This window comes from Neoarius graeffei, chromosome 8 (assembly GCF_027579695.1).
Source record: "Neoarius graeffei isolate fNeoGra1 chromosome 8, fNeoGra1.pri, whole genome shotgun sequence".
NCBI lineage: Eukaryota > Metazoa > Chordata > Actinopteri > Siluriformes > Ariidae > Neoarius > Neoarius graeffei.
The window spans coordinates 59,528,153-59,546,905 of NC_083576.1; the positions used below are offsets into that span (position 1 = coordinate 59,528,153).

Sequence of the window (18,753 nt, forward strand, 5' to 3'; positions counted from 1 at the left end):
TCGAACTCCTTTCTGATATCGCTCCACTATTTGTCGGTGCAGAATTAGGGGGATTGGTGATCCTCTTCCCATCTTTACTTCTGAGAGCCGCTGCCACTCCAAGATGCTCTTTTTATACCCAGTCATGTTAATGACCTATTGCCAATTGACCTAATGAGTTGCAGTTTGGTCCTCCAGCTGTTCCTTTTTTGTACCTTTAACTTTTCCAGCCTCTTATTGCCCCTGTCCCAACTTTTTTGAGATGTGTTGCTGTCATGAAATTTTAAATGAGCCAATATTTGGCATGAAATTTCAAAATGTCTCACTTTCAACATTTGATATGTTGTCTATGTTCTATTGTGAATACAATATCAGTTTTTAAGATTTTGTAAATTCTTGCATTCCGTTTTTATTTACAATTTGTACTTTGTCCTAACTTTTTTGGAATCGGGGTGGTATATTAAAGCCCACCGGCTAGTGGCCTAGTGGTAGTGTGTCCGCCTCTCGATCGGGAGATCGGGAGTTCTATTCATGGTCGGGTCATACCAAAGACCATCATAAAAATGGTACCTACTACCATCTGGCAAGGCACGCTGCAATACAGATGCGAGTGGGGAGTTAAACTCTCGTAGTTACCAGAGGACTAGCCCCCCACTGTAACCCTAGCTATGTAATAGGTGAGAGGCCGAGGGCTGTGGAAACGGAGATCGGCGCTGCCCGATGCGCCACACGGCGTGCGAAGGACTTTAACTAACTAATATTAAAGCCAAGCATGTTAGTTTGGGTAAATAAGTCTCTAGTAACTGAGCTGGGTACTTCTGATATAATACAAATGATCTTGAAATTCTGTGAATTCTTACTCTGATGCCGCTGCTAGCATGTCCCAGTCCCAGCTGCCTGCATGCCACCATGGCCTCTCGAGATGTCCAGTCATCCCCACAGATCAGGCCCCACTCCCCTAAAACATCAGCATTAGTGGCCAGAATCTCCACCCGACCCTCCAACTGGGTACGGCCTCCAGTCAGACGGATCTGGGATAGGTTTAGAGACGAGCAGCAAAGAGCAAAGAAAAGTAAAAGGCAGTTCAGATCAATGGCTCATTTAAAGTCACTAGCTAGTGCATCCATGATATACAATGGGGGGAATTCTACATTTAAGGGTACACTAAACATCACTCCATCCATCCATCCATTATCTGCAGCCACTTATCCTGTCCTACAGGGTCGCAGGCAAGCTGGAGCCTATCCCAGCTGACTATGGGCAAGAGGTGGGGTACACCCTGGACAAGTCACCAGGTCATCACAGGGCTGAGACATAGACAACCATTCACACCTACGGTCAATTTAGAGCCACCAATTAGCTTAACCTGCATGCCTTTGGACTGTGGTGGAAACCGGAGCAAACCCATGCAGACACGGGGAGAACATGCAAACTCCACACAGAAAGGCCCCCGTCAGCCGCTGGGCTCGAACCCAGGACCTTCTTGCTGTGAGGCAACAGTGCTAACCACTACACCACCGTGCCACCCTAAACATCAGTCATAAAGTGGAAAAAACATTGTACTTTTTTACTCAAAGTTATTTTTTAAGTACATAACCTGAACATAATATATCCACCAGATGAAAAGTATAATCTAAAATGAAATTTTAGATACTTTCAGGAAAAAGTATCTTTGTCAACTCAGTTACGGGCAAAATGTATGCCGTCAAAGATTCATATTAGAGTATTTAGAGTATTATATTTCAGTAAAATTTAACAAAAAGTGTAGTTTGGTTGACTTCTGAGTTGACAGGAGTAATTCAGAAAAAACATCAAAATTTATTTATTTGAATAAAAATCTATCTTAAAAATGTCGAACAGGAAAAACATCTCATATGGTATTCCATAAATATAAAGTAAAATATAAAAGGACCATTCAAACTATTAAGCTAAACTAATCCTAAGCCTCAAGAAGTAGAGATTCTGACCCTTTTTTCAAAGCCCATGTAAGGGACGTTGCACTTGACTGAGGCATCCTCCGTATGTTTGCACTTCTTAGTGGTGATGTTGCTATGAGGGCAATCCCACAAACTCTTCTCATCGCCAAGGCACCGTACTTCATTCATGTAGATGTGTCCTGTGCCTATGGTCAAGTTATCATTACACAATATTACATTTTCTGATCAATATGAGCAAAATAAAGGTTATACCACCAACAACGATGCACAATAAGATGCCTTAAATTGGCTTATAATATTGTAGTTTCATATGCAGGCATGCTTTATACAGAAAGCTTACAAGGTCATTCTCAGTATTTCATTATATCAGCCTAAAGACTTTCTGTCCAAGCTAAAAGTTAGGTGCTCAGTGTAATCCACCTTGGCCCATGCGTGCATCAGTCAGAGCCTCTTTAGCAGTACCGAATCCCAATTCTCTGCATACCACGCTAGCCGACTGCAAGCTCCAGTGGTCATCGCACACACTACCCCACACAGAGCCCTTCAGCACCTCCACCCGGCCTTCCCCTGTCCTCGCACCACCCTTTAGACGCACCTTAGCCTGGGTCAGAGACAAAGAACCAGTTTGCTACTGTTACAACTTTAAATAGTCCTTATTCTAACTAGTTTAATGTATGATGGTTTACTGGAAAAGGGAAAGGATAGTGTTTGTATGAAGTATTTTTCAAGGTCAGCAACATTACACAATCTGATATTTTCAATACATACTCCTACATTATAGTAATCGTTCAGCACAAACCCATTCCATACATTCCCAGAGCTTTGAGAGAAGCTTCTAGTAAAATTACTTTCTACAGTGGCCACTTTTCCTTCAAGAGGCAACAAGTTTGAGCTTACCGTACGGTTTTGCTTATGCTTATGTCCATGACCTTGAGTGAACTGGGATCCAGGCATACAGCTGACTGCAGCAGGGCCTCCAGCAGGACAAGGGGAGCTAGTGTTCTTACTGAACTCCATGATACAGGCAGAGAGATGAGGTTCATTGCCACTGCAGGCCACAGAGTGAATCCTATACACACTGTTGTGACTAGAGACAGTAATTACATAAAAGGATTAGTAAACAAATCAACAACTAACAGAACATAATAAAACTGCTGTTTCACTATCTTTGAATAGGTTTAGTATTAAAATTTAAAGTCATATAGAATGAGACACAGCTGTGGCATAAGCATAGAGGTCATATTATAAATGACTTTAAAATAGTCTATTATACATTTCTACGTCAATGTGGGAAACCTGGGATTGTTATCTCAACCTATTTGACACAACTGACACATTTTTAACATTCTATCAGCTTACTGACAATAATCCAGTGTAACTCACTGCATTTTCCAGGGAGAGACCATTCAAGCTGACCTGATGTTAAGATATAAAATCTATAGGAATACAGACCATATAATTATCATTTGAAATGGTTTACTTATACCAATACCCTAAGTGTAGCATTTCATTTTTATGTATTGTTAAGTGTAAGTTATGCAATGTATTTGTCTCCATCTATCTCAGCTTCTAGAATAAGAGATTGCATCACCATGGAAAATCTACATACTATGACTCACAACCCCAATTCCAAAAAAGTTGGGACGTTGTATAAGCTATAAATAAAAACAGAATGCGATAATTTGCAAATCATGGAAATCCTTTATTTCACTGAAAATAGTACAAAGACAACTGTGGCAGCGGGGGCGTGGTCAAGCGCCGGTCTGTGACAGGAGGGTGGAGCCGGGGAAGGTGAGTGGCAGAATCGCGACACCTGAGGATAATTAACCTGTTTGTGTGTGTTTTTTCCCAGTAACCGCTCCCTATTTAAGGAGGCAGAGAGAGAGGAGAGGGAGCGCAACCCGGGACCAGACGAGTGTGTGTGTGTGTGACTGAATGAGATTATTAGACTGAAAAGTTATAAAAATAAATCGCCTTGTCTGCCTCCAAACGCTGTCCTGCCGTCCTCTGTGCTCCACCCACACTCGATACACGCTACAACAACATATCAGATGTTGGAACTGAGAAATGTTATTGTTTTTTGAAAAATATATGCTCATTTTGAATTTAATACCAGCAACAAATTTCAAAAAAATTGGGACAGGGGCATGTTTACCACTGTGTTGTATCACCTCTACTTTTAACAACACTCTGTAAACATTTGGGAACTGAGGAGACCAACTGCTGTAGTTTTGAAAGACAAATGTCCCATTCTTGCCTGATATACAGTTTCAGTTGCTCAAGTTTGGGGTCTCCTTTGTTGTATTTTGTGCTTCATATTGTGCCAAATGTTTTAAATGGGAGACAGATCTGGACTGCAGGCAGGCCAGTTTAGCACCTGGACTCTTTTACTACGGAGCCATGCAGTTTTAATATGTGCAGAAAACAGTTTGGCATTGTCTTGCTGAAAGAAGGAAGGCCTTCCCCGAAAAAATATTTTGTCTGAATGGCAGCATATTGCTTTGAAACATGTATATATCATTCAGCATTAATGAAACCTTCCCAGATGTACAAGCTACCCATGTCATGTGCACTAATGCACTTTCATACTATCACAGATGCTGGCTTTTGAACTGTGCACTGATAACAAGCCAGATGGTCCCTCTCCTCTTTAGCCTGGAGGACATGATGTCTAGGATTTCTAAAAATAATTTCTAATTTTGATTCGTCAGACCTTGGGACAATTTCACCACTTCACCTCAGTCCATCATAAAAGAGCTTGGGCCCAGAGAAGGTGGCAGTGTTTCTGGATATTGTTTATATCTGGTTTTAACTTGCATTTATGGATGCAGTAATGAACTGTTTTCACAGACGATGGTTTTCTGAAGTGTTCCTGAGCCCATACAGTAATTTCCACTACAGACATGTGTCTGCTTTTAATTCAGTGTCGCCTGAGGGTCTGAAGATCACAGTCATCCAATGTCAGTTTTCAGCCTTGTTTCTTGCATACAGAGAATTCTCCAGATTCTCTCAACCTTTCAATGATATTATTACCATAGATGATGTGATCCCCAAATTCTTTGCAATTTTACATTGAGGAACGTTATTCTTAAATTGTTGCACTGTTTGCCCATGCAGTCTTTCACAGAGTGGTGAACCCCTCCCCATCTTTAGTTCTGAGAGACTGAGTCCCTCTGAGATGCACTTTTTATACCCAATCATGTTACTGACCTGTTGCCAGTTAACCAAATTAGGGGTTTTTTTAGCATTACACAATTTTGTCAGTCTTTTATTGCCCCGTCCCAACTTTTTTTAAATATATTGCTGACATCAAATTCAAAATGAGCATATATTTTTCAAGAAACAACATTTCTCAGTTTCAACATTTGATATATTGTCTTTATACTATTTTCAATGAAATGTAGGTTTTCCATGACTTTCAAATCTTCACATTCTGTTATTATTTATGTTTTACACAGTGTCCCAACTTTTTTGGAATTGGGGTTGTAAAAAGGTGAGGGGTCATTTTCAGGTGCAGAGCAGATAACATTCTCAGACTATAAATGTCTAATCTTGTAATGAAACCCATGGCAAATAGAGCAGTGGGTGGGTATGCTCACTCAGGTCTTGGGTCGCTGATTTAATCTTGAGCTTGGATTGAGCTGTGTGGAATTTCACGTGTTCTCCCTGTGTCTGTGTTGGTATTCCTCTGGCTTCTGCATTTTTCTTCCACCTCCAAAAAGCATTCTGGTAGGTGGATTGGCTACCCTAAATTGCCCCTAGATGTGTGTGATAATTTGTGTGTGCATTGTGCCCTGCAGTATACTGGCATCCCACCTAGGGTGTATTCCCACCTCACATCCAGTGTTCCAGATCCACCACACTGCTGACCAGGATAAAATATTTAGTGAATATTAATGAATGTATATTGAAAAAATAGAAATTATCTATTATCTATTATGAACATTCACACCAAAGGTACCAACTCAACTTAGCTAATCAAGCAAGGACTTCACTAAAGGGCTTCCTATAGATTTAATATAACCAAATTTATGTCAACATCATAGAAACAACCAACAACAGTAAGCAGAAAGAGGGCACACAGTGGCATGAGGCCAAGAAAGTACTATGGACAAACACTGTTAAGTTCAAGGTCAAAATTGTGCACATGTAAGACTCTCACAAAACTGTCTGTGTAATGTGTCAGTCTACAGTATCAGAATACTGATATGCACAGTTCCAGGTATGGTACCCTCAACAGTAAACCTTTTGCATGTACAGTGGTGCTTGAAAGTTTGTGAACCCTTTAGAATTTTCTATATTTTTGCATAAATATAACCTAAAACATCATCAGATTTTCACACAAGTCCTACAAGTAGATAAAGAGAACCCAGTTAAACAAATGAGACAAAAATATTATACTTGGTCATTTATTTATTAAGGAAAATGATCCAATTTTACATATCTGTGAGTGGCAAAAGTATGTGAACCTTTGCTTTCAGTATCTGGTGTGACCCCCTTGTGCAGCAATAACTGCAACTAAACATTTCCGGTAACTGTTGATCAGTCCTGCACACTGGCTTGGAGGAATTTTAGCCCATTCCTCCGTACAGAACAGCTTCAACTCTGGGATGTTGGTGGGTTTCCTCACATGAACTGCTCGGTTCAGGTCCTTCCACAACATTTCCATTGGATTAAGATGAGGACTTTGACTTGGCCATTCCAAAACATTAACTTTATTCTTCTTTAACCATTCTTTGGTAGAACGACCTGTGTGCTTAGGGTCGTTGTCTTGCTGCATGACCCACCTTCTCTTGTGATTCAGTTCATGGACAGATGTCCTGACATTTTCCTTTAAAATTCGCTGGTATAATTCAGGATTCATTGTTCCATCAATGATGGCAAGCCGTCCTGGCCCAGATGCAGCAAAACAGGCCCAAACCATGATACTACCACCACCATGTTTCACAGATGGGATAAGGTTCTTATGCTGGAATGCAGTGCTTTCCTTTCTCCAAACATAATGCTTCTCATTTAAACCAAAAAGTTCTATTTTGGTCTCATCCGTCCACAAAACATTTTTCCAATAGCCTTCTGGCTTGTCCACGTGATCTTTAGCAAACTGCAGACGAGCAGCAATGTTCTTTTTGGAGAGCAGTGGCTTTCTCTTTGCAACCCTGCCATGCACACCATTGTTGGTCAGTGTTCTCCTGATGGTGGATTCATGACCATTAACATTAGTCAATGTGAGAGAGGCCTTCAGTTGCTTAGAAGTTACCCTGGGGTCCTTTGTGACCTCTCCAACTATTACACGCCTTGCTCTTGGAGTGATATTTGTTGGTCGATCACTCCTGGGGAGGGTAACAATGGTCTTGAATTTCCTCCATTTGTACACAATCTGTCTGAATGTGGATTGGTGGAGTCCAAACTCTTTAGAGATGGTTTTGTAACCTTTTCCAGCCTGATGAGCATCAACAACACTTTTTCTGAGCTCCTCAGAAATCTCCTTTGTTTGTGCCATGATACACTTCCTCAAACACATGTTGTGAAGATCAGACTTTGATAGATCCCTGTTCTTTAAATAAAACAGGGTGCCCACTCACACCAGATTGTCATCCCATTGATTGAAAACACCTGACTCTAATTTCACCTTCAAATTAACTGTTAATCCTAGAGATTCACATACTTTTGCCACTCACAGATCCGTAATATTGGATCATTTTCCTCAATAAATAAACAACCAAGTATAATATTTTTGCCTCATTTGTTTAACTGGGTTCTCTTTATCTACTTTTAGGACTTGTGTGAAAATCTGATGATGTTTTAGGTCATATTTATGCAAAAATATAGAAAATTCTAAAGGGTTCACAAACTTTTAAGCACCACTGTAATATACCTTTAAAGCTTTACTCTAAAAACTAATTCCAGTCTATTTATGTGCCTTAAATAATTTTTTTTAACGTACACTATATTCATGTTTCCAGATGAAAGATACATATTAAAGATACAAAAGATTTATCCTTGATTGAAGGCACCACCCCATCAACAAGAAAAGGTACAGATTAGTATTTTTATTTCTGAGAGTGTAACTCAAATGATGGTAAATTTAACAGCAAAAGTATTCTTTTAAATCATGCTTTTTTGCAAAAATATTCTCGCAGTTCCTTTCTCAGTAAGCTTATTCTTTGATTGACTCAATCAACCTATTTTTGGCTAAATTCTATCTATCATCCCCTTTTTCATTTACAATCTCCTTTATTCCCTATTTTTACTGGTTCCTTCCTTTGCACACACATATTTTCTATCACTCGTGGACATGGTCTATCTAGCACAGCACTCTCTGCTTACATTTCACCATCTGGTGCGAATCTGCAAAAGTATCTCTGATGTGGATCACAGTTTCAGAACAGAAAGAGAGTTAAAGAGACAGACAGACAGACAGACAGTGTGTGTGTGGGGGGGGGGGTTGACAAATACTTCAGAAACTAATAAAAATACATTACACCTGGACAAGCCATAAACTCACAAAATAACGGGCCCAAGTGCCAAACCCTCCAGCACTATTTTGGCATGAGGTCTCACAGATGAAAGTTATTAATTGTCAAGGACCATGCAAATATTCGTGATACCTCATCAGAACAATATTGGGTTTATGATCAAGTGGGTCCATTTTAGAAAATCTCAGAATCAATAACAGTCTAGGATAGTACTAGGAATTACAGGTGTATATCTATTATATACTGTATCTCACCAAGCTTCATTACAAAACATGACAGAATTTTTCCATTGCAGAAGAGATTTACCACAGTAACCCTGAAGTCTATATACAGACATAAACATATACATATCTCAAGTTGAATGTCTTTTAATGACATAAGATGTGTAATTTTAGCAGCTACCCTTCAGTGTATTGAATTAAAATAAACACTCACCACTCAATGACTAAGACGAAAAAATATATATGTAGGATTAAAGAAACAGCCAGCAGCTGAACTCACTTGGTTGTTTACTGTTTTCCTCAGGCCCCAGCTATGCATTCAACACTTCCCATGATTATTTTTAATACTCATGCCATGTCTATCCCTCTATCCCCCCCCCCACGTTATGTTAAGCAGTCTATGCCATACCAGTGAGAAATTTGGACAAATCTGGAAATGGACAAAAGCAAGTCACAAAACTATGAAACAAGACATTTTCAATCATTTATCTTCAGTAATTACTTTATCCTGCTTCAGGTTGCAGAGGATCTGGAGCCTATCCTAAGAACACTGGGCATGAGGCAGGAATACACCCTGGTTACAGCACCAGTTCATCACAAGGCACCATGCTCACACATTCACACACTCATTCAATTTACCTTCCAGCATGGTTTTGGGAGGTTGGAGGAAACTAGACAACCAAGAGGAAACCCACATGGACATGTGGAAAACAAGAGAAACTCCACACAGACTGTAAATTTAGTTAAAACAGGGATTCTGGAGCTGTGAGGCAACAACACTAACCACCACCCCACCATGACACCCTCAACAGATACAATATGATCATGCATTTACCAGAAGTGTTAAACAAATCTATCTTGTGTTTCACATTCTTCAAAGTTTCAATGGCTGCTTTGCGAGTTTATGGCATTTTCTCAGCAGCTTCTTGAGCAAATTGTCTGGAATGCTTTTCTAATATTTGAAAAGGATGTCACATATGCTGAGCACATGTTGTATGCTTTTCCTAAGTTCTAAGTGAATGGTGTCCATACTACTCCGGAGTTTTTGAACCCCTAAAATGGAGACTATTGGAAACACTGCTGGTTCCATTTTAGTTTGAAAACCCTGGGGTTGCGTTTTAGCCTGGACCAGCAGAAGCAGAAACTTTTTGGAAATGATGATGCAGACACCTATGTTAGCTTCATTTGGGTCTTATCAGTCACAACATATCCTTCCCTGATTCCTGTTCTTGGCTAACAGTAGTGGAACCTGGTATGATCTTTTCCTGTTGTAGCCAATCCACATCAAGGTTTGACATGTTGTGCATTCTGAGTGGTTATTTGAGTTTCTGTAGCTTTCTTGTCAACTCAAACCATCCATCAATCCATTATTTATACCACTTATCCTTCAGGGTTACGGGGGAAGCTTGAGCCAATCCCAGCTGACTTCAGTCAAGAGATGGGGTACACTCTGGGCAGGTTTCCAATCTATCTCAGGGCTAACACAGACACGAACGACCATTCACACTCACATTCACACCTATGGGCAATTTAGGTTACATCCACATTAATACATTTTAGTTATAAAACACATCACCTTTGCTACATTTATGCCTGGTGTCTAGAGTATTCCAGAGTTTTTGAGCCCCTAAAATGGAGAATTTTGGCCCTGTTTCAGTTTAAAAACTCCAGAGTTGAATTTTAGTCTGGACGGGCAGAAACAGAGACTTTTGGAAATGATAATGCAGACAACCACATTCGTTTCCTGATTGGGTCTTATCCATCACAATGTATCTGGAGTACCCTGACTCATCACACTCCTATCACATGACCCTTTTCCGGAAGAAAACCAATGGCATCAGCTTCAAACTATAGCCTCAACTACCAGTAGTGAATGCAACATGGATAATGAAGTGTTGCTGACCTTGTTGTCTTTGCTAGCAGCTGTTGTGCAGTTAAATCCTGCACTTTATAAATACAACCCTGATTCCAAAAAAGTTGGGACAAAGTACAAATTGTAAATAAAAACGGAATGCAATGATGTGTGTAGGTACACAGTCTGTCTAAGAACTACAACACAGTCCCTTTTAAGAAACTACATTTCCCATCAGCCAACTTCTGCGTTGACCTACATCACGCATGGGCAGGATCACCAACGTCACATCCTCCATGAAAGCATAAGAAACCCGGGAACTCCTAGCTCCTCCTCTTTCTGTCCCGGGACCAGCGGTCTACGGACACAAAGAGGCTCGCTCTACCCGAGCAAACCCAAAAAGACCTCTTTCTTGCAAGATCCACGATTTAGCGCGATTTCTTTCTTACCCTTGGCCAAGGTAGACTCCAGAGTCGCGCGATTTTTAAACTCAGCTTGAGTTACAACCGGTTTTATTCGTGTTAGAAGTGACGTTCACAACTGCTGCCCAAAAGCAGTTTAATTCAAAGTTAAGAGAGCGGCTGGACCCTTTTTTAACTGAAGCTCTGTGCACATTGTTCTACAAAGATTTTCTTCCCACACGCTACAAAGCATCGGACCAAGAATTCTTTGTTTTTCTACAGAAGTCTCTACAGGCTCCTGTGAACTCAGCCTCTCCCAAGAAATTCCCTGTGCTTCACGGAGATCTCCACAATGGTGAAAGCTCCAAAAGTCTCGGGACATCTTCTCATAATCTCGCGTAAGACTGGCATTTTTGGGCATAATCAAAAACCTAGTCTTAGGAATTAGCTTTTATTGAAGTAGTGTGAATTTAACCTCAGGAACGGTTTGTTACACTGTAAACACGCAGCATGTTGAATTGATTATTGTTTTGTTTTAATCTCTCAGTTGTTTTAATAGATAGGCTGTGCATGCTTCTCTTTATTCCTGACTAACACTTTAATTTCCTTATCACACATTTTGACCTTATCAAGGTTTCAGTGGATTCAGTACTGTTATAAGCTAGTGAAATTAGCCTATGGCTAATTTCTTTTGTCCCATTAGCATCCAAAGCTAAGTGTATTGTCTTAGAAACATGTGGCAGTCCTCCCCCACTCACACCTTAGCTAGCATCCCTTTGCCTTAGCTTAGCCACACAAGGTTAATCTAGGCCTACACGAACACGTGGTCACCAGGCCTGACACACACACAAGCACGTGGTCACAGGCCTCACCTGGCCTCACAAATACACCTCAGTTAGCATCCCACACTAGCTTCTTTCTTTTGCTAGGCCATAGGCCTTACCACGTGGTCAACTCCTCCCCCACAAACACACGTGGAGTTAGCTACCAGAGCTAATCCTTTTTGTAGGCCACACACAAGGCCTCTCTCGCTCCCCACACACAAACACACCTTAGCTAGCATTCCTTTGTCTTAGCTAAACACGAGGCTAATCTAGGCCTCCACACGTGGCCACATGTCTCACAAACCCACCTCAGCTAGCATTCCTTTGTCTTAGCTAAACACAAGGCTAATCTAGGCCTCCACACATGGCCACATGTCTCACAAACCCACCTCAGCTAGCTTCCCTTTGTCTTAGCTTAGCCACACAAGGCTAATTCCTTTGTTCTCCTCAAATCCCACGTGGTGATCCCTACACCACGTGGACACACACGAACATACCTAGCTAGCATCCCACGCTAGCCTTTTGCTCAGGCCATAGGGCCTTTCACTCACACACACACACACACACACACATCTCACACACACATCTCACTGTTTGTATATATTTCAACTGCCATTATCAATTTTTATCTTTCATCTCATCTCATTATCTCTAGCCGCTTTATCCTTCTACAGGGTCGCAGGCAAGCTGGAGCCTATCCCAGCTGACTACAGGCGAAAGGCGGGGTACACCCTGGACAAGTCGCCAGGTCATCACAGGGCTGACACATAGACACAGACAACCATTCACACTCACATTCACACCTACAGTCAATTTAGAGTCACCAGTTAACCTAACCTGCATGTCTTTGGACTGTGGGGGAAACCGGAGCACCCGGAGGAAACCCACGCAGACACGGGGAGAACATGCAAACTCTGCACAGAAAGGCCCTCACCGGCCACGGGGCTCGAACCCGGACCTTCTTGCTGTGACAGTGAGGCAACAGCGCTAACCACTACACCACCGTGCCGCCCAGCACCAAAATTAATGGTATTAATTAATGAGACTGATTTAATGATAATATGAGACTGATTCAATGAAAATGATTCACTGAAAACGATTCAAATGAGACTGATTCAATTTTAATTATTACCCTTCAGATTTAATGAGATTGATCACTCAATTACCCAAATGCACCTACATGTGGAAGTTTCAAAATTCCATATTTTATTCAGAATAGAACATAGATGACATATCAAATGTTTAAACTGAGAAAATGTATCATTTAAAGAGAAAAATTAGGTGATTTTAAATTTCATGACAACAACACATCTCAAAAAAGGTGAGACAAGGCCATGTTTACCACTGTGAGACATCCCCTTTTCTCTTTACAACAGTCTGTAAACGTCTGGGGACTGAGGAGACAAGTTGCTCAAGTTTAGGGATAGGAATGTTAACCCATTTTTGTCTAATGTAGGATTCTAGTTGCTCAACTGTCTTACTGTAGGTCTTTTTTGTTGTATCTTCCGTTTTATGATGCGCCAAATGTTTTCTATGGGTGAAAGATCTGGACTGCAGGCTGGCCAGTTCAGTACCCGGACCCTTCTTCTACGCAGCCATGATACTGTAATTGATGCAGTATATGGTTTGGCATTGTTATGTTGGAAAATGCAAGGTTTTCCCTGAAAGAGATGTCGTTTGGATGGGAGCATATGTTGCTCTAGAACCTGGATATACCTTTCAGCATTGATGGTGTCTTTCCAGATGTGCAAGCTGCCCATGCCACACGCACTAATGCAACCCCATACCATCAGAGATGCAGGCTTCTGAACTGAGCGCTGATAACAACTTGGGTCGTCCTTCTCCTCTTTAGTCCGAATGACACGGCGTCCCTGATTTCCATAAAGAACTTCAAATTTTGATTCGTCTGACCACAGAACAGTTTTCCACTTTGCCACAGTCCATTTTAAATGAGCCTTGGCCCAGAGAAGACGTCTGCGCTTCTGGATCATGTTTAGATACGGCTTCTTCTTTGAACTATAGAGTTTTAGCTGGCAACGGCGGATGGCACAGTGAATTGTGTTCACAGATAATGTTCTCTGGAAATGTTCCTGAGCCCATTTTGTGATTTCCAATACAGAAGCATGCCTGTATGTGATGCAGTGCCATCTAAGGGCCTGAAGATCACGGGCACCCAGTATGGTTTTCCGGCCTTGACCCTTACGCACAGGGATTCTTCCAGATTCTCTGAATCTTTTGGTGATATTATGCACTGTAGATGATGATATGTTCAAACTCTTTGCAATTTTACACTGTCGAACTCCTTTCTGATATTGCTCCACTATTTGTCGCCGCTGCCACTCCAAGATGCCCTTTTTATACCCAGTCATGTTAATGACCTATTGCCAATTGACCTAATGAGTTGCAAGTTGGTCCTCCAGCTGTTCCTTTTTTGTACCTTTAACTTTTCCAGCCTCTTATTGCCCCTGTCCCAACTTTTTTGAGATGTGTTGCTGTCATGAAATTTTAAATGAGCCAATATTTGGCATGAAATTTCAAAATGTCTCACTTTCGACATTTGATATGTTGTCTATGTTCTATTGTGAATACAATATCAGTTTTTGAGATTTGTAAATTATTGCATTCCGTTTTTATTTACAATTTGTACTTTGTCCCAACTTTTTTGGAATCAGGGTTGTACAAGCTACTACAAGCAAAGAAATCTCTGGTCTTACTTTCCACCATTGTTGTTCCCGGCTTGTAGTATTTTCTTCAACAAAGCAACCAACTGCAGAGTAGACAATCTGCTTCCTGTTTATACTGGCACACACATGCCCAAAGTATGTGAATGGTCATATGATATGCATTTTCAAGCGTGTTAGAATGGGCGAAGGTTATTTCTGATGTGGAGCTAAAACCGTTGGCTGTAAAACGGTCAACAGCTTCAGTTCAGTTAATATCAAACATCAGAATAGGGAAAAATATGATCTCTGTGAATTTGAACGTGATACGAATGTTGGTACCAGAAGGACTGGTTTATGTATTTCACAAACTGCTTGTCACAAGCCAGCCAGGAACATCTAGGTCCTGATTCGGTCTTTTACTCCACTCCCTGGTTTTCCGTGAGCCTTCCCTGCACTGCAGCCAGCACACCTGTCTCTCATCAGCTCATCCACGGCTCTATATTATACTGCTCAGAGATCGGCACGGGATTGTCTTTGCCTCAGGATACGTAATTTCGCCTTTTTCCCATTTTGAATTCTGTTATTTTGCTACTTTGCTGTGTGCTGAGGGATTACTCTACTCTTTCTGTTGGATTACTTTTGCCTCTTATTTGCCTCTTGGATTGCGAGCGCATTTCTTCCACCACAGAAGTGCTCTGGACTTTTAACTTTTGTTTTTGCTCTGTGAGCTCTTTTTCCATTGCGGGCTTGCATTCTGGACTTAGTGACTTTTTTCTGTTTCTGAGCTCATCTGACACTTCTACTCTTCCTGTTTGACAATAGTCCCCATTTCCCCTAATTCTCCATTCCAGAATTTCTCCTGGCGGCTGCTCTCCTCCTCCAGTGCTTCACGTTCAAGATTAAAGACCTGTCTTCTTCACTCTTGTGCATGTGAGTCTGCTTTTTGGGTCTAGCCAGCACCTACAGCCATTTGGCTTGTGACAGAACAATCCCACCAAGAGGAATGGACCCAGCAGACTTGGATGTGGTCAGAGCAGCATTGACCAAACAAGACTCTATTTTGGACTACCATCAGCAGGAGATCGTGGCTGTCCACCAGAGTATGACGGCCATCACAGAGATATTGCAGAAACTCTCCTCTCAGATGGACAGCCTTCATAATTCTATCTCCAGTCAGCCAGCACCTGCACCTGTTAGCTCACCTGTTGTTCCTAGAGTTGTTCCAATGCTGCAACCCCACCGAGAGCCACGCTTGCCTGCCCCACAACCTTATGATGGGGAGCCTGGAAACTGCTGCTCATTCATATCCCAGTGTTCCTTGTTTATGGAACTCCAGGCCTCTGCTTTCCCTTCTGAGAGCTCTAGAGTTGCCTATGTCATCACACTTCTGACTGGCAGGGCTTGGGAGTGGGGAACAGTGGTTTGGGATGCAGAGGACTGCTGTTGTTCTAGCTACAAGGAATTATCTGAAGAGATGCAGAAGGTTTTCAACTGGTTGCCCAAGGGCAAGGAGGCAGCTAGGCAACAAATGGGGCTCAAGCAAGACAGCCAGCCAGTTTATGACTATGCCATTGAGTTTTGTACCTTGGCTGCAGCCGTGGACTGGAATGCCAGTGCCCTGTATGGCACATTTTTTTAATGGACTTAACAGCTCTGTATTGGATGAGATCATTGCTCACGACCTCCTCAAGACTCTGGATGGCCTCGTGGACCTTGCCAGTTGGGTGGATACCCGGTTACGCCAACGGAACCTGAAAAGGAGCCACAAGTTTGAACCCAAGGTCGCTGTTTCCCTGTCTGAGGCCGCTGCTTCCCCTGAACCAGAGCCCAGGAAGTTAGGCAGAACCTGTGTCACCCCTGAGGAAAGAAGGCGCCGGCATGAGAACAGGTCCTGCTTTTATTGTCGCAAACCTGGAAATTTCATCTCTCATTGCCCATTAAAAGGGGCCTGCCCACCAGTAGCAGCAGGGATATGGGTGGGTGTATAGATACAGTTTTCCCCTGCCGAGAGGCCAGTGCTTCCTGCTAAGATCATCTTTCAGAATACGATTCACCTGATTAAGGTGCTCATTGACTCTGGGACAGACCAAAGTTTCATCAGGACCTCTTTTGCTGAGGAGCTGGGGGTCAACCTGTGAAAGTTAGACTACCCCCTAGCCACCAGGGCACTCAACGGCATTGAACTCAGTCCTGTCTCCCACATCACAGAGCTGCTCACCCTCAAGGTCTTGGGGAACCACGTGGACACTCTCTCTTTTTTCACCATGAATAACTCTCACGAGTCGATTGCTCTTGGTCTTCCTTGGTTGCACCTATATAATCCACATCTGAATTGGAGTAACAGTACAGTCCTCTTTTGGAGCACCCGCTGCTTGGCTACCTGTCTGTCTTCTGCCAAGACTCCCCTCACCCTCCAAGTCACCAGTCCTAACGAGTCCATCGACCTTTCCAATGCCCCTGCGGAATACCGGGAGCTTGGTCAGGAGTTCAGTAAGGCCCAGGCCACCTCTCTCCCTCTACATCAACCTTATGATTGTGCTATTGATCTCTTCCTAGTACTACTCCCCCCAGGGGTCGCATACATTCCCTCTCACCCCCGAGAGAGAGGCCATGGACAAGTATATTTCCGAGTCTCTTGCAGCTGGCATCATTCGACCCTCATCTCCGGCAGGAGCTCGTTTCTTTTTCATGGTTAAGAAGGACAAGTCTCTCAGGCCTTGCATCGAGTACCAAGGCTTACAATCTGACCGTACAATCTCATTTCTGGGTTTCATTATCTCCCAGGTAAGGTCTAAGTGGATCCGGATAAGGTCAAGGCAGTCTTGGACTGGCTCATCCCTTCCTCTCGCAGGGAGCTGAAATGCTTCTTGGGATTTGCTAACTTTTGTCGAAGGTTTATCAGGAACTATAGCTCCATTGCTGCCCCTCTTACTGAGCTCACATCTTCCAAATGCCCCTTTCTCTGGAACAACCATGCTGAGAATGTATTCACAAGTTTTCCACTGCACCCATCCTTATCATCCTGGACCTTGTAGCTCAGCTCATGCTTGAGGTTGAGGCCTTGGACACGGGAGTAGGAGCAGTCCTGTCCCCGAGATTGTCTAAGGATGGCAAGATGCACCCCTGTGCATTTTTCTCAGTCCTCTTGACTCCAGCTGAGCACAACTATAGCATAGGTGATCAGGAACTGTTGGCCATCAATTTGGCTCTGGAAGAGTGGAGACATTGGTTAGTGGGGACTGAGAATCTTTTCATCATATGGACTGACCATAAGAACCTTGAGTACATCAAATCTGCTAAGTGCCCTAACTCACACCAAGCCAGGTGATCCTTATTCTTTTCACGCTTTAACTTTGCGCTTTCTTTTAGATCGGGCTCCAAGAATGCCAAGCCAGATACCCTCTCCAGAGAGTTCTCACCTGATTCTCAGCAAGATGCCACAGAACCTATCGTTCCAACCCACTGCCTAGTGGCTGCCGCCCGGTTTGACAATGAGAAGTTTGTCCAGGAGGATCTGGCCAGCGATCCAAGTCCAGGTAATGGATCACCTAATTTTCTGTTTGTGCCCCTTCAGTGGGGGCACAGTTCACTTCTTGCTTGTCACCTTGGGGTGGCCCAAACCTTCTTCATAAACAGGCAATGTTTCTGGTGGCCAACGATGTGGCAGGACGTCAAGACTTTTGTGGCAGCCTGCAACATGTGTTCCAGAAGCAAGACTGGTAACCAGCCCATGGCCAGACTATTAAGACTGCTACCTATACCTCATCGTCCCTGGTCCCACATTGCTGTGGATTTTGTCACCCGCCTCCCCAGTTCCAAGGGTAGCACCTGTATCTTGACTATTGATTGTTTCTCTAAAGCGACTCATTTTGTCCTTCTCCCCAAGCTGTCATCTGCTAAAGAGACTGCTGAACTCCTTATCAACCATGTTTTCAGGATTCACGGCCTGCCACTGGACATCATATCTAACAGATGTCCACAGTTTTCTTCTCACTTTTGGAAGGAATTCTGTAAACTCATTGGAGCTACCCTTAGTCTTTCCTCAGGTTACCACCCTCAGACTAATGGTCAGACAGAGTGCACTAATTAGAGCTTAGAGGTCACCCTACGATGCTTGACCTCGGGCAATGCATCTTCCTGGAGCCAGGCCCTGCCTTGGATTGAATATGCACACAATAGCCTCCCATCATGCTCTACTGAACTGACCCCGTTCCAGTGTTGTCTTGGGTACCAGCCACCTCTGTTTCCCAATCAAGAGGAGGAAGCATCTGTCCCTTCTGTCCAAGCCTTCATTTGACACTGAGGCAGGGTGTGGACACATGCCAGGCATCGTCTGCTACACTCCAGCCAATTATATACAGTGGTGCTTGAAAGTTTGTGAACCCTTTAGAATTTTCTAT

General features: G+C 42.7%; 1 protein-coding gene across 2 annotated transcripts in view; it reads right to left on the reverse strand.

Annotated features, from left to right (window-relative positions):
* The window catches only part of loxl3a (lysyl oxidase-like 3a), a 40,895-nt gene that overhangs the window by 8,603 nt on the left and 13,539 nt on the right, over positions 1–18,753 (reverse strand). For both annotated transcript variants that reach the window (XM_060927925.1, XM_060927926.1), the window contains 4 exons: positions 2,814–3,003; positions 2,337–2,517; positions 1,947–2,101; positions 840–1,010 (listed from right to left, as the gene is read on the reverse strand). In XM_060927925.1, coding sequence (XP_060783908.1) covers positions 840–1,010; positions 1,947–2,101; positions 2,337–2,517; positions 2,814–3,003 — 697 coding nt within the window. The remainder of the gene's footprint in view (positions 1–839; positions 1,011–1,946; positions 2,102–2,336; positions 2,518–2,813; positions 3,004–18,753) is intronic.